The 16,132-nt window shown below is 45.9% G+C and overlaps 1 protein-coding gene across 20 annotated transcripts in view; it reads right to left on the bottom strand.

Moving 5' to 3' along the window:
• Nucleotides 1-16,132, bottom strand: part of CELF6 (CUGBP Elav-like family member 6) — a 582,701-nt gene that overhangs the window by 51,552 nt on the left and 515,017 nt on the right. For 11 of the 20 annotated variants that reach the window (XM_069624632.1, XM_069624633.1, XM_069624637.1 and 8 more), the window contains one exon: nucleotides 2,490-2,633. The exons of 5 other annotated variants lie outside the window; for them this stretch is intronic. In XM_069624632.1, the coding sequence (XP_069480733.1) occupies nucleotides 2,490-2,633 (144 nt within the window). Of the gene's footprint in view, nucleotides 1-2,489; nucleotides 2,634-5,503; nucleotides 5,527-16,132 lie in introns of those variants that run through there. 4 more of the 20 variants (XM_069624635.1, XM_069624634.1, XM_069624636.1 and 1 more) reach the window with 2 other exon arrangements.

Raw genomic sequence — 16,132 nt, 5'->3', positions numbered from 1 at the left:
GCAATAAAATGCTTAAAATGGAAATAACGTAGACTCAGTTTCAACTACATTAATGGACTGAAAAGACTTTATAAAGATATTGGAGGACTGACAATATTTCTCCTAAATATTCTCGTCACAAGTGTCAATATGTCTCTTTCACATGGAAAAAACATAGTTATGATATTGAAAGAAGAAGCGTAGGGCTCCCTTTGTTGTTTTCTTTTTCTACTGCTCAGTTATAGATCCCGCAACACAGTGAAACTGCAGCCCTATATTCACTAATAGATAGTTCTGGTCGCAAGTTGTGACCAAAATGCACACTGTAGATGATTTAAAAAGTGAGCATTTGTCCTGATCAGATATCAACATTTCCCTGTTGATTGTCATGCCAAGACATTGTTGCTACAGGGTGCCCAGGGATGTCTAGACCAGCATGGCATACAGGGTCACTGGGACCAATTAGCCGCCCAGAGACATGAGGGCCAGAGTGGCGCTTGCATGAGTGGGTCAAAGTGTTGCACTCTTAGGGCCTCATTACACGGATGGCGGTAGGGATTTAGCGGTACCGGTAAAATACCGGTACCGGTAAATCCCTACCACCTTACTACGAGGACCCTTTGCGGGTTGGGGGATTTAACGCCTGCTTTTTGCAGGCGTTAAAATCCAACCCGCTAAGGGACCTCGGAGCTAATTACGGCACCGCAAAATTGCGGTGCCGTAATTAGCGCCTTCCCCATTCCCATAGAGCCCTATGGGGCAGAAATGGGAATGGGGAAGGGCAATGGCGGAAGGAGGATTTACCACCCCTCCAACCTTGGAATGGGGCGGTAAATCCCCTTTCCGCCAAGGCGGTGCCGGTATTTTACCGGCATGAGCCATGGCGCTAATAGCGCCAATGCTCACCGCCTACCGTGTAATGAGGCCCTTAGTGTCAGGACCAGCAGGATGGCGTGTGGTGGCCATGCTGTCACCTCAGAGAGCTTGACAGTGTGTGACATGTGAACGTGACAGGGCCTTCCTAGAGGTTACTGAAAGTTGATTTGAGTTTTTGGTTGGTAAATATTTCTGCTGCTTTCAGATTTCCTGTTTATCGGTAACCACTGTTGCAGTTACTGTTGCAGTTATTTCAGATGTTTGCCTGTTGCAATATGGCTGACTTTTTCTGCACAACTTCCTTCTGTCATTGACATCGCGCTGTACAGTAGATGGGAGATGAGTTGGAGGTGGGTCATAGCTCTTACACTCCTCAGTGTGACCTTTAATCTACACATCAGCGCAGTGCCAATGCAGTAAAAAGTTTTTTTTTAAATAATTACTCTTTATATTTTTTGCGACTGCATAACAAAAACGCACCCTCGAAGATTGGAAGGCCAAATACATTTATTTGTTTAAAACCTATGCAGAACCTTAGTCCTTATAGTTCAACCAGAAGAAAAACAATATCCGGTAGGTGATGCATTCTCTTTTATAGTTCCTGAAAAGATTCTGATATGAAAAACCTAGTTAAGGAAAGTCAAACTGGTGCATAGCAAACGTTCATTATTGGAAAAATCTGCAGGAAACACAATGGGCTTCATTGAAGAAAAAGCGGCAAATTGTTCCAGGCCCATTGAAAAAGCTCACAGCTTTTCAACTGAGGGGCGGTAATTGCAGAGCTCTTGATAAGAATGTTTAAGTATGAACATTTGTTGGGAAGCGAGAGAACATACAAAGGGTTAGACTGATTTTTTATATGGACCTTATTTTTAAATGGTATATGAATGGTATATAAATGACAACATTGTTTTATCACTGAGTAAATGGAAGACACCTCTGAGTTCATCTCAAAAACACATCTTCCTAATGTGTCCAATAAGAGAATGGGAGAGTGTTTGGGAAATGTTGAGGTTCCATCTAATAGTGTCCAGACAAAAATGTCTCCTGAAAAAAAAATTGCTGTTTTTTGCGGAGATATTACTACGCCCCCACAACCCACCATTTTTTTTTTACAAGGGGAGCAAGCGACATCCCCGCAACCCGTCCCCATACATAATGTCACCATATATAATGTCGCAAATGGCTTATCCCGGAGACATTATGTATGGGGACATTATGCATGGCGACATTATGTATGGGGACATTATGCATGGCGACATTATGTATGGGGACATTATGCATGGGGACATTATGTATGGGGACATTATGCATGGGGACATTATGTATGGGGACATTATTACCTGATACCGATTTTGAGGTGGAAGTGGAACAATTATTTGTATCTTGTTTGCTTGCGGTGAAAGAAAGTTGGGCTTTCAAGGGAAACACAATCAAGTGCAGGAAGCAGGAATACGCCTACAGACAAGGCCTGCCTCACAATTGAGAAGGTAGGTCCCCCATCATCAAACAGTCAGCGCAGCTGCTGAGTCCTTAGGCCTCTGCCCAGGTTGGGATCTAGACGCATTTCAAGGAAGCCAAGCCTGGGGAGAAATCCTCTTCATGGTTACTTACAATGGGCCATGGTTACTTACCAAAGCATTTACTTTGGTTGGTGGCACGGTCCACAAAGACCTTGGCAGATATGACACTGCCAAAGGGTATAAACATCTGCATGAGCTCCGCATCCCCGAACTCCTGGGGCAGGTGATAAATAAACAGGTTACAGCCTTCAGGACCTGGGGCGACACACATGCACACAACAAAGGACAGCCATCAATTACCAGACCTCAGACAGCCAGCGGCATTACTCACATGTTTCAAATGCAGATTTCGACAATGCTATCTAGGATAAAGGCCGCTCGCCATTCGGTCAACACAAGGCCGCTTTCTCCTCTCCCCATGAATTGGAAAATAGTCGTACTTCATCATTAAAATGCTCACGCATGGCTAAAGGATGTGTGGTCCTTCAAATGTTTTGGACTCCAACTCCCATGATCCTTCACCACTGCCACCGCTGACTACGATTAATAGGGGTTGTTGTCGTCCAAAACATCAGGGCCATGAATTGGGTACCCATGGAATGCTCCGTCTCTCCTATTAGTAACGTGTGGGAACTGCCGTCAACCTGTAGCAGGACCAGCAACTGCTTCCAAAAGATCTTAATTCAATTGCATGGATGTATCTGTACTCATCATTCCTATTTTTCCAATGATGTCAGATCCTATCATGCCAAGCACCCTGTGTACCTCATCCTCATTGTGCTGGACAGTAGGGTAGATTATGTGCAGTTAGACTGGTGAGAGATGGTGGGCACTGGTAGTAGGAGACAAGGTTTGGTTCTATTTGACCTAAAACATTTGACCTAATCACGTGATTGCATTTATTTGACCTTTTTGTCAGTCTAAAATGCGGTGGGAGACACCCTCACCACTCCCCCTTAACCTAATCTATACCCTTACCCATGCCCATATATATATATATATATATATATATATATATATATATATATATATATATATATATATATATATATGAAATATTTAGGTCAAATGTTTTTAGGTCAATTATGCTAATACCGTAGGCAGTTTAGGGATAGCGAATACAAGACTTACTGAGTAAGCAGCCTTTCCCTATTGTGTTGTTCAGCTCTCTCTCATTTTCCGCAATCTTTTTGTTGTGTTTCATATTGTGTCACATGTTGCCGCGAGCCTGCCCCACAGGTTGTGTGTGTGTTTACACATGCACTACATACAGGCTATGCCTTCCTTCCCAATTCTTGCCCTGCCTAGGCTCTATTCAGAGGTTATCCCTTGCTAAGGAGGCAACAGAGGAGAAAGCTGGATGCAGCGGAATGGGCAGCATAGAGGCCTAACTGAAGTCAAGTATGATCCGCGTCCAGGCCTAGGTGTTTGTGACTAGCTAGGACGCCCTGCAATGAAAGACAGAGTACAATTGTCAGATTGTTTTCCCTTAAAGCAGCAAGCACCTAATAAGGGTAATGACATGAAATGAGTTTACTAACATTATGACGAGGCCCTGCTCAGGGCATGATTGTCCCTCTTGTTTCTGCAATGACCTGAAGACGCGGGTGGGGTGGTCAGCTTGAACAAAAATGAAGAGAGCTTATTTTGAAACTAATCTTAGCGCATTTCTAAAGCAGGCTCTTTTCTACAGGAAACATGTGAATGCCTCCCCCCACTAATGAGGCTCATTGGGAGGATGGTTCAAGAGCAACTTGCTCGCCTTGGAAACAAGACGACACGGAGCAACACAGGTTCGATCCTCGGATCCGCGCTTAGAAACCTCCGGGTATTAAGCACGTTATAAATAACTAATCATTTCATGTCTACTCACGATATAGTCAGGTGTAATAATATGTTGTTCTGTCACTTTCCTGACATTTTATAGACAGATTGTCAGTTTCACTTAAAAAGGCAAAAGAGATGAAAGACTCTTTTTCAGGCAAAACAATTTGACGCAATCATGTTTCCGAATTCGGAAAGGAAGCAAAGCACCAGAGATGGGGACAAGACGTGAGGAGAGTGAATGTGGGGGTGCATTGATGGAAAAGCACTGAAAACAAATCAAAAGGTGATGGACACATGGTGGGAGACACCAATGCAGGGAGCAGAAGGGCTTGACCAGAGTACAAAAAGGGTTATGGGGAGAGGGGGGGTGAGCAATTACTTAATGCCCTAAAGAAAGTGATGCAGAGAGAGGGACCCACTAGAACAATATTGTAAAGTTACGATAGGGCGTGGACTGGCCCAGGAATAGTGCCCGGCAGTGGGGGGGGGCGAGTGTAGAAAGAGGAGAGCATCAATGGCGGTCATCACACGACACATGGAAGGCAATTTGTCAATGTAGGGAAATCAGTAATTTATCAGAAAAACATTGCGATAGACGGATCATTTGAAAAAGATTTTGAAATGGAACCATATGACCTTGAGTCAGATCATTCTCTGGACAGTAAGAATATTTTATACTCTTTGGGGGTTTTGTGGGAATCCATTCCTTTACCTATGACATGCGGTGGAGGTGGAACTTCGAAGAAGATCTTGAGAGCTTTCCTCAAATCCAAGTAGTGCACCATTTTCTTTGGTCAGCTGGAATGAGAACAGGAGAAGCACACAGAGGGAATGAGCTTCTGGTTCATGTGGAAATCAATGGCCACCGTCAGAGGAACGTTAGGCGAGCACGGGGTGGGTGGGGCACCATTCCTCTGTGGAGAGATGGGCTGGTGCCCTCAGACTAGCCCTGCAGAAGGAATGGCCATCACAAAGGCCATCTTTCAAGTCAGGGGTACAAGCCAGAGGAAGAGAAGGGTGCAAAGGAGTGCTTTGTCAACAAGGCTTGAAAATTGTTCAGATCCCTGAAGGATATTGGTTTTTAGCAAGGGGGACATATTAGTGACCCTATGATACAGCTTTGTGTGGCAGATTCAGTTCAACACGCTCAGTGTTTTAACTGGCCCAAATAGTTTTAAAAAGCAGCTACTACAGGTTTACATCTGAACGCTGGTTCCTGCGAAATCATGAGAATCTAATTACAAGGCCATTGAGTAGGTAAATACTTAGCTCTGTTTCAGCACGACAAGAGATAGGTCCACTTCGGGAACCAGTCATTTTACTGCAAACAAAACAGAGTGGTCAATTTCAGAGCGGACAATAACACCGAAAAACACTGCACACATTAATTAAATAAATAAAAGATAGTGGGGTAAGGGGTTAAAATGGGTCGAGATGGGGTTGGGGTGATGTTGAAAGGTTAAAAAAATAGGGGTTTGGGGGTGGGACAAACAAAACAAATTCGTGTTTTTTGGTGTTTTGTCTGCAATGAAATGTACCACTCTGTAAATTGTTTGTGGTAAGATCACATATAACCATCCACCTCTGTTATGTCCCAGAGTGAAGTAGTCACCTTCTCATGGGCCTGGCTGCTGCCGGCTTATATAACCAGGATGCAGCGAGATGGCATCTTGCATGCCATCCCATTCTTCCCTGAGTCATGCCTTGGATTGCCCTTCCCGGCCGCTCTCACGTTGATCTTGACCCAAAGGACCGTACCACTCTCTGGGCGCGTACTGCTTTAGCTCAAAAGCATGCATGATGCATGTGGCATTAGATGGTGCTATGCACTGCAGTTCATCATGAGTGGCACTCGCGTGTACACCTACAAATGGATCACACTTGACTTTTATGCCTTATCCGGGGTTCCCTGGAGCTGAGAATTGTGTTTTCTTCCTCTCGCGGGAGGATGTAGTCTCGCGGCCATGTTGGCAAGGGACATGTACTTGGGGCTGCCACTCATGTAACATGATGGAAGAAACAAGCCCAAATCCAAGTTCCACAGGCTACACAAACTCCACCTCTGGATGCATCTTTTGCACCGGCTATCTCTACATGACTTAAATGTATGACTGCATGCACTGAACTGCCGCGCGACATCCTCTCCTTACACATATGCAATGATATAAGAAGCAAGAAAGATTGCAGCACCATGGTTGCAGCGCCCCCTCTCCCAAGTCTCCTGCATGACACCTGAATCTACCCATCCACACAGGACTCACTTCAAGGAACAAGTCTTGCCCCATTTGATCTTACTTGCACCAAGCATCCTCCATGAACCCAAATGACTACTACTTCCGCTAACCTGACACATAAGATGGAGGACAAGAAGGCACCACCTCTCTGGCTTCAGACACAACAACTGACATTATTCATTCCGAGTGAACATAATAATAATAATGATTGGTTATTTATAACGCGCTTAATACCCAGAGGTTTCTAAGCGCGGACCCGGGGATCGAACCTGTGTTGCTGCATCATATCGTCTTGCTTTTAAGGCGAGCATGTTGCCCCTGAGCTTTCCTCCAAGATAGTCAAACCAAACAAGCTTCCGCTCTCAAAACTGGACTGTAGTCTGGCAGCATCTGGCAGTACTGCAGTGTCCCCGACCAAGCCTACAGTGGCACTAAATAAGACCAACATCAGCTGTGTGCTATACACATAGCCATTAGCGTACTCATTGCTTCTGTTTGAGATTGGATGCTGGCCCTAAATCCGTTCATGTTATCCTTCATAGAAATGAGCAAAGTGTGCCCAAATCTCAGAACCATGCAGGCAAGCATATGGCAGACACATGGCATGCAAATACCAATGGACATAAGACATTCAATCCTTTAAGCTTTTTAGAGGAGAATCTGCCCCTCATTATGGGATTGAAAATCCAGCTTCTTAGTAATGTAGTGGACCTTATAGTCAACTAGACAAAGGGCATCAAGAGTGCCAGATTTGAATTTTGGAGGCTGAAAGGGATATATCTGAAGTCTTTTCACCAAGACAAACTTGATGAAAAAAAGATGAGTTATAAAGGGATCTTCATGGGAACCCAGGCACATACCCTTTCAATACCCGCACTGCTGGTACTTAGACTAAATAAAACCAATTAATATGGGAAAGGCCCAGGTGTTGGCTGTCCTCTTGGATGTCCGGGTTTACAGGACTGATGTCAGCATGACGATGAAGCGGATTTGAGACGCCACACCTAACATGAAGGTTAAACCCACAACCAAAACTCCTGACCAAAAGACGTCCAGTAGGAAGACCATTCAAGCCACTAGTCCAGAGCAATTTCTCAACTTTATTGGTATATAGATAGTTGGCAAAGATGGCTCCACCATCCTCCCATGCCCTGTAGTGATTGTGGGGCATTATGCCACAGGTATCGAGGGCGATGGTGTCAGTGGAGGGTGGGCTACAGGTTGCTTTGCTTGGCACTACTACCAGGCTCTTGTTTTGTGGTGGCAGAGTACACATCCAAGCCAAGTATCTTGCGGGCCACAGTTCATTAGCTGGATAGTAACAGATAGTCCTAAATGAACGAGTAATGCCCCATTGTGTTCTACATATGTGTAGGTATAATATTTAGTTCAGATGTTTATGACCAAGCTACAGGTCCCAGCACTGGTTGGGGACTAAGAGTTATTTAAACCAAGGAAACATTAAGCTTACAGCCTCGGTAAAGGTGTTCAATGTTTGTCAGAGTCTTTACTTGGTGACCAATGTGTCTTGGATCTGTATCGGGGGGATAGCTCAGGGGCAACATGCTCGCTTTGGACACGGAGCAATATAGGTTCGATCCCCGGGTCCAAACCTCTGGGTATTAAGCGCATTATAAATAACCTATCATATCATATCATATATCCATTGCTGGGCTTGCATTAGTTTGGTTCTCCTGTTCCCCAATGGTTGCATGTCTTGACAAAAGAGATTTCACCAGGATGTCATTTGAATACTGAGTGCATGCAGGTTCTGCCACCCAGAGATGATTGCTGTGTAAAATGAAACTGAAAGCAACACAAGAATAAGCTCTCAGCTTGCATTAAGTCACAGTAGGATCTCTTTAGCACACTAGTGGATAGTGTATATGCGTTCACAGCCAGTACCTTGGCAAACACGGACTGCAATCCACTGGCTAAACCTCTAACTCACTCAGGGTCAGTCGTTTTTCAAAGAATTCTGTGGTAGATCTCTGTCTTCGGCTGGAGCCTCCCTCTGGAACAGCCTCCCTGCCACTCTAAAACTTGAGGAGAACCATCTCCGGTTCTGGAAGCACTTCAAGACCTTCCTCTTTGCTTCTGCCTTCGCTCGCCCTCTCCCCTGCTGATCTGTTCTCTCTTGGCACCGTGCACCTGGCCACCCTCTGTCTGCCGGGCCTAGGTACCTGCTCACCCTGCCACCCTCCCGCACTGCCTCTGGGCCACGCCTTGCACTGGGGTCTGTATCTGTACCCATACACCCCTCCTTTTTCTTCCTGCACTTATCAGACCTACCCTGTCTGCTGCCTTAAACCCAGCACTTGCCAATTGCTGGCTGCACTACCACTGTTTGTTACCTTCATTATTTATTCATTATTATTTAGGTTTCTCCTTTGCTCCGCACTTTCCACTTCTCCCCATTCCATGCACTTTTCCCCTCCCCCTCTCCCATGCACTTGCGCGTTCTCAATGTCACTGGGCCTAGTAAGATCGCTGTTTTGCACTCCCGTGATCCTCTCCCTTGCCTTGTTGCGCTCTGAAATACTTGTGTATGAGCGCGATAGAAATAAAATATCAATGTCAACATCCTCAGAACCATTTCTGGATAATAACCAGGAATTGAGGAGGATAAATTGAGACCTTTTTGTGGTGAAAGTTTATACTGCTTTGGTAGGTCGCCTAGGCAAGTGGCTAATTTGCAATCTGTGATGGTCACTAAGGATGCTATCATCTCTTTGGTTACTGGTGGTGGGCAAGGATTATATTTATATAAGGAAGCTTCCATCTGACAGAATCCAGGTTTGCAGATTAATAATAGGATGTTGTGTTGGAGAAGCTGGATTAACAGGGGCATATTGTTGATAGAAGATATCTGGTATGATGGGGGTATGCCGTCCTTTGAGGATTTGAAGGATACATTTGGTTTACATCAAAGGGAATTGCGAAGGTATAATTTGTTGAGTGCTTTAATATCGGAGAGGAGTCAGATGATTGACTTGCCTCTGATGCAGAGACCTGAGAGTTGTAATTTTCTTTCTACTGCTCCACATAGGGTATCTAGTTTTTTAAAACTCTTTCCGACTGAAAGTCGTTCCTTAGGATTAAGGGATAAGTTGAGATGTGCACGGTCTGAAGAACTTGGAGAGGTTATATCTCTGAAGGAGTGGGAAAGTATGTGGAAGGTTCCGATTAGAGCAAAGGCTGATTTGAATTTGCGCTTCATTCACCAGAGGACTTTAGGGCGTCTTTTTAGGACCCCGGATAGGATGTGTAAATTGGGACTTTGTGATAATGATAAGTGCTGGGGTTGTTTGAAGGAAAAGGGTACTATGTTACACATGTTATGGGATTGCAAGAAAGTAATGGGTTTTTGGGATGAAGTCTTGGATAGGGTTGATATGGAATGTGAGATTGCTTTTCCTAGAAATCCATTAGCTGTGATAATGAAGTCTTTGAGCTGTGTTCGGCAGCTTGAATATGTGATGTTGTGTTGGATTAATAAGGTCCTTTTTGTTGCCGTTAGACTAATATTGCGTGTCTGGAAGACTAGGAAAAAGCCATGCGTCGAAGATTGGCTAGTTCAGGTGCAAATTCTTTCATGTTTTGAGAAATTGAAATTAGGTAAATTACATAGAGAAGAAGTCTATAACGAACAATGGGGTAAATTCAATTAGTTTTATGCCTGATGCTAGGTCAGAATGGTTTTTCACTTTGTTTTTATCTTCAAGTGGTGGCAGGGGAGGGTTGATGTTTGTTGTGTCTTCGATGTTGTATTTTTGTTGGTAAAATAAAAAATGGTGTTTTTGATAATAGATTAGCAGTGAATTGGCAATCAGAGAACATATGTCCTTTTGCTTTCTGTTCTCTTTCCTGTATTTGACTTAATGTAATCCCTACATTTTGTACTCAGTAATGCTCTGATTGTTTTGCTTATGGTTGTCTTTACTGAATTGTAATTGTTTTGTTGAACTAAATAAAGAGTTAAAAAAACAATAAAGTAGTACTTTGCCATAAAAAATAAAATTAAAAAAGAACTATTTCTGGAGACACAGAGTCTGTAAAATGCAGCAGAAATAGACCCCCCCCTTGGTTTAGGGGTCAGGAATATCACCATGGACCAAAGGAGGCCTTATGACTGACATTGAGCTGCTCTTACCCACTGGGGGGTCTCCAACAGGCAAAGATCTAGTCCACTAACCTTTGAACTCCTGATTTGGAGGCATGTACACAGGAATGACATCCTAGTGCAGAGTTGCCATAAAGTGACCACCTACATGATTTTCACACATAACCCTCTATGGGTTAGCACCAGAGAGCAGTCTAGCGGCTGGCTGAGGGGCATAAAATGAACCACCTTTTCTTGGTGGCAAGAAGAATATATTCCTTAACCGTTTATTTGTAGAGGACATGGACATCCATGACCTAACGCCGCCTAATAAGGATGTGTACTCACACTGAGGCAGCTGAGCAGTTAAAAAAACTTTTTAAAAAAGCAAACATGATTACAATTATCACTTGGATGTAGGTTTGAGATAAATCATGCAAACAACGGCTACATCCGTTATCTCCCCTATTAGTACTGTTAGGGTCTCATTGGAAGGATGTGCTGCCAGCAAGATGCCCCGGTTGACACCCTGCTAATCCTTTACTGGTAACTCCTGTCCTGGGTTCTGGTTCTCATTCTCCTTCTGCAGAGCCCATATCCTGACTGGCGCTTCTGGAGATTCCTGTGGAGGGTACACACATGGCTGGTGTTCCAAAATGGCAGCGTAGAGCCAGCTGAAGTCCAGCACAAGCATACTGCTAGTGTTGTTCCGTTCCTAGGTATTAGCCTACTTGTTCGAAAAACATTTGATCTTTTACTTTCGACCAAATTTCTTTGATTGATTGTTTTCTTGGTCGAAATTCGGTCAAATTTAATTGAATATAAATATGGGGTGGGGTAAGGGAATAGGGGCGGTGTTGCAGGGGTCTCCCCCCACATTTTCGACCAAAAAACGCCAAAAGAAATTTGGTAAAATGTGAAAAGGTAAAATATTTTTGACCAAGTAGACGTATACCGTCCTGCACATGAACGCTAAACAACCGTCGATCATCGGCAGCACAGAGCAGGTGCAGGGAACCGACATGCCTGCCATCACACCTGGCACTAACAATGATCATTACCTCCACATCGATCGTCCAGTACTTAGTTTTGAGGGCCCAGTCTCCATGACAGGAAGCTTCTTATACAATTAAATGTTCCGCCCCTCACTCCAGGAGGTACAACAACTCCATTTACCCACACTCCTCGGTTAAAAGTTTCCTGTCCTCCAAACAGTGACCCAAAAGTGATACGCTCGCTGCTTGGCTTTGAGGGCCAACATTGGGGGGACCCCTCTCAGGGCCTTCTTCTGCAAAGGGGCAAAGTGATGTGGAGATCAGGGAGACTCCCAAACCCCTTGCTTGGGCAAGGGAGCTTGGTTGAGCTTTTCTGGGCACTTGGCAGTGTGTGGATTTGCTGGAGGAGCTGGATGTGGTGCAGGATGCAGCTTCTTTCCTGGGACAGTGAGTTGCCCTGCGCTAGTGAAACTGTGAGCGGGAAAACAAGGCAGAGGTCTGCTCCTGCTTGGGTCTTCGTTTTGTGCTTATGCACTTTCCTGTGCTGTATAGTGTTTGGTACGGTCCAAGTTGGGGGCCGTGGTGGGCAAAGTGTCACTCAAATCAGGGCTAGCGCTGATGAAAGCTGTTCACGCTGTATTGTTGCACGGGTCTGGGCGGGCGGCAGCTGCAGTCCCGCGCAGACTGTTTGCCACTGTGCCCACTCCTTGATCAGTCTTCCTGTTCGGCAGGGAATGGTACGCGAAGTGGGCACTGAGGCTACGTACCTGTATTTTCCATTTTCATGCAGTAGAATTGTGCATCCCCAGGATGCTTGGTAAACACTGGCTACTGAGATGTTAATTAGACATAGGCTGCACGAATCAGGCGGTTCCAGTAAACTGGTGAGTGCGCTGCGGGACCTATGTGGCACGGTTAGTTTATAGCAGGCTGGCTGGTGGGTTATGTGTGGAGCTGCTGCTAGAGCCGAGGGCTCTGTGGCGTGGAGACTCTGTTCTGCAGTTTGGTCAAGCATGAGTCATACCTGTAAACAGAAACATGTGGAGTAGACTTCTTCTGAGGAGTCTGACTCGGAAGATCCTCTCCACCCTTCAGGGAGGAAACACACAAAGCATGGAAGGAGAATATCTGTGTTTGAGTAAAGGTTGCAGAAGATTGTGTTGCAGGGTTCTGAAGGAGGTCAGGGGACAACAGCACAAAGCCAAAGGGAAGGCGACTTTGTTTTCTTCCCTGCTGTCCTTGTCTTTTGGGTCTTCTTCCTCCAGTGATGTTGAAACCTCTGAAGAGGAGGGCAACCCAGGGCCAAGTACCTGTATAAAGGGGTGCTGGCAAGGGTGCTGCAGCAGGTGGCAGATCGAATGGGATTCTCCTCTCAGGAGGAGTCAGGGTCTTGGGAGACACAAAGGCTCACTGATTCAAAAAGTCTCCCAAACTGGGGTTGCCTCTGATTCTTGATATCAAGGGCAACATTTCGTCAGAATGGAGGGACCTAGAGAAGAGAGACGATTTCCCTGCTTGACTTTATGGCCAAGCCATATCCTATGAAGAAATAGGAAACCTCTTGGAGAGATGGTTGAGACTGACTCAAGATTTTCCTTCTTGGTGGAAAGGTCAATCATATCGTCTGAGGAAGGCATTGTCCTTGGATCTGCCTTTTGATGGTGCTAAATTGGTTGGCAATTATCTGGAAGATAAGGTGCACAAGTTCTTCAAGGTGGACAAGCACACTGCCAATCTAAGAAATGTTATGAATCTCAGCGTGTTGTTTTCCAAGAACTTGCCAAGCATGTGGCCTTCTCTCAACCTTGACAGAGTCGGAAGGTGAAGGCGAGGGTGGACAGTCATACTTTCAAATTTCGTCAGACTCAGCAGAGGAGGCCTGTGATGGAGGACTGTGCTATTTCTTCAACAAATGGGAACGATGGTCATTCGATCCATGGGCAAAGCGAGTGGCTCAGCTGGGATATAAAATATAATTCTGGGTTGCTCTCCCACAGTGAGGGCCTATGATCACTCCATGGCCCAGAGGCAGGATCAAGAAACTGGGACTTCAACATGGTGTCCAGAAGTTGCCAGACAAAACGGTCATCAAGTGAGTGCTGAAGGTCTCTGTGGGCCAGGGCTTCTATTGGACCATTTTCCTAGTCCCCAAGGGGGTTTGACAAGTTCTGGTTAGTGTTGAATTAGTGATATCTAATCTGATATGTGGTCAAGTGTTGTTTTAAGATGGAAACACTGCAAAGAATCATCCCCCTGGTTAGGGAATAGGATAACCTGACCTTGCTTGAACTTCAGGATGCATACTTTCATATACCTATTAGGAGGTTGTATCCGCAGTTGCACTAAGAGTGTTTACAAAGGTTTTGTCTACGGTGGTGGCTTCTCGTCACCTGGATGGGGTTCGGGTCTTCCCTACCTGGACCACTGGCTGGTGAAGGCATCTTCGATGATTCCACTAGAGGAGGATGTTCGGTCTACCTGCTCTCGCCTGGCTCTCTGGGGTTCCTGGTCAATTTAGGAAAGTCTCACCTCTTGCCTTCTCAGTAGCTGACATTTATTGGAGCTCAGTTCTGGGCAGGCATGGGGGGGGTGTCTTTCTCCTGATGCATTCAGTGGTTTGGCTGCAGGACTTGTTGCTGAAGTTGGCCAGGTTGGAGGTGGCCTCTGAGGCTGCTACAGGCACATGAGAATATGGCATCCTGTGAGTTGGTGGTTCTATGGACGAGGTTGCACCTCCAGCCTCCGATGTCTCATCTGCATCAACATTGTTGCCCGGCCTCACATGAGTTTTAGGCTTGATTGCCAATAACAGAAGAGCTGAAGGACAACTTTCGTTTGCGGTTGGATTTGGGCACTCCATTGAAGGGTTTTTCGTTGATGAGAACAGTGCCGATCATTCCTACTACCGATACCAGTAGCACAGGTCTGGGTATTACTCTACAGAGGGTTTGTGGGGTTAGGGGTTTCTTCCATCAATTGGATTAGACCGGGCACTAGAGGATCACTTTTACAATTCGATGGAATTGGTGGTGGTAATTACCAGCGCCCTAGTAGTCTTTTGGACTGGGTGTGGAGACATTCAGTGTTGGGCTGGACAGGCAATACAAGGGCAGTGACCACTGTCAACCGGCAAGGAAGCACACGGTCTCTACCACTGGAAGCCTTAGCTGTGGTCTTGGAAGAGTGGGCCGAAATGCACCTGGAGCACCAGAGAGCATTGCATATCAGGGGAGTGAATAATCAGGCAGTGGGCATGCTCGGTCGGTTGTTTCCCTCCTCCCAGGAGAAGTTGAATGCTGCAAGAAACGTTCGGGAGGATTGTGACACGGTTTGGTTCTCTGTTGCCGGATCTCTGTGCCACTATGCAGAATGCTCCAAGGTCCCTAGCAGGGGAGCTTCATTGGTGGATGCGATTTTGGGGGTAGTTGGGGGCTTTGCTATATGCCTTTCCTCCGATTCCATTGATCCCGGAGGTGTTGGGCAAGCTCCAGGACTTCAGGCTCTTGCCGAGGTAACCGTCGCCTCGTAGGAATTGCAGGTGTTCCTAGTGTTATAGTCAATTTGGAAGTTGAGTGTAGAGGGTGGCAGTACTTAGTAGTTGCTCCCCAAGTGACAGATTCCCTTCAGCGGTGCAAGAGGCCTGCCACCTTGAAGGGCTATAATAGGCCTTGGACCAGTTTGTGTCCTGGTGTGAAAGGAATGTGGTGGAGGTGCTGTTTTGTGGCATTACAGTGGTGCTACAATTGCTGTGAGGGAACTTCCAGGAGGACTTGTTTGTGGCAGAGTGAAATAGTTTAAGTGAGCCCTCGGGGAGGCACCTCTGAGGGCGAGTGTCTGATGGGGGCATGTTAAAGGGCTTTTTCTCTCTCTAGGCAGGTGGACTATTCTTGGGACCCACCTTAGGATTGTGTTGTGGTTCCTACAGGACAGGCATTGGAACCAATGGCGGAAATTGATGTGAAACTTTTGACTTTAAAGACTGTCTTGTTGGTTGCTACGAGGTCTGCCCACATATTGGGGGATAGTGGGGCTCTTTTGCATACAGAGCCTTTCCAGAAGATTCTGCCAGAAGCAATGGTGCTTTACTGTGATCTGGCTTTTCTCCCTAAAATGGCTGCCAAGTTTCACAAGTGAAGGAATATTATACTTCCAGCTTTTCATCCGCACCCAGGAGGAGCACAGGCATACATTGGATTGCAGGAAGGCATTGCTCATGTACACGCGAAAGACTGCAGGGCTCCAAAAGTGGACAACCTATTTGTAATTTTTGGAACCTCAGGGGTGGGCAGAAAGGCCTGGGTGGGTGGCTAGCATTAGTCCGTGGATTTGGGTGGCCATTTGAATGGCTTATGAGGAGGCTGTTGCTGCCTGAGATGATTCAAAGGACATTGTGCAAGGCGGCATCCGGGGCAGATGCACAGGAAGTCTCTCTGCAGGAGATGTGCAGGGCGGCAATGTGGACTGCCCCAAACATGTTCATCAGACATTATTGGCAGAATGTTGCAAGTCGGATGGCCTGTGCTTTTGGCGCTGGTCTTCTGAGCGCTGGCACACACTGATTGAAGTCGTGTCAGTTGTATGTCAGTAAAGTTGGTG

The sequence above is a fragment of the Ambystoma mexicanum genome, chromosome 11 (genome assembly GCF_040938575.1).
Source record: "Ambystoma mexicanum isolate Mex_15411 chromosome 11, UKY_AmexF1_1, whole genome shotgun sequence".
NCBI lineage: Eukaryota > Metazoa > Chordata > Amphibia > Caudata > Ambystomatidae > Ambystoma > Ambystoma mexicanum.
The sequence above is the reverse complement of the archived record's forward strand: the minus strand, read 5'-3'. Positions and strand labels throughout refer to the sequence as shown.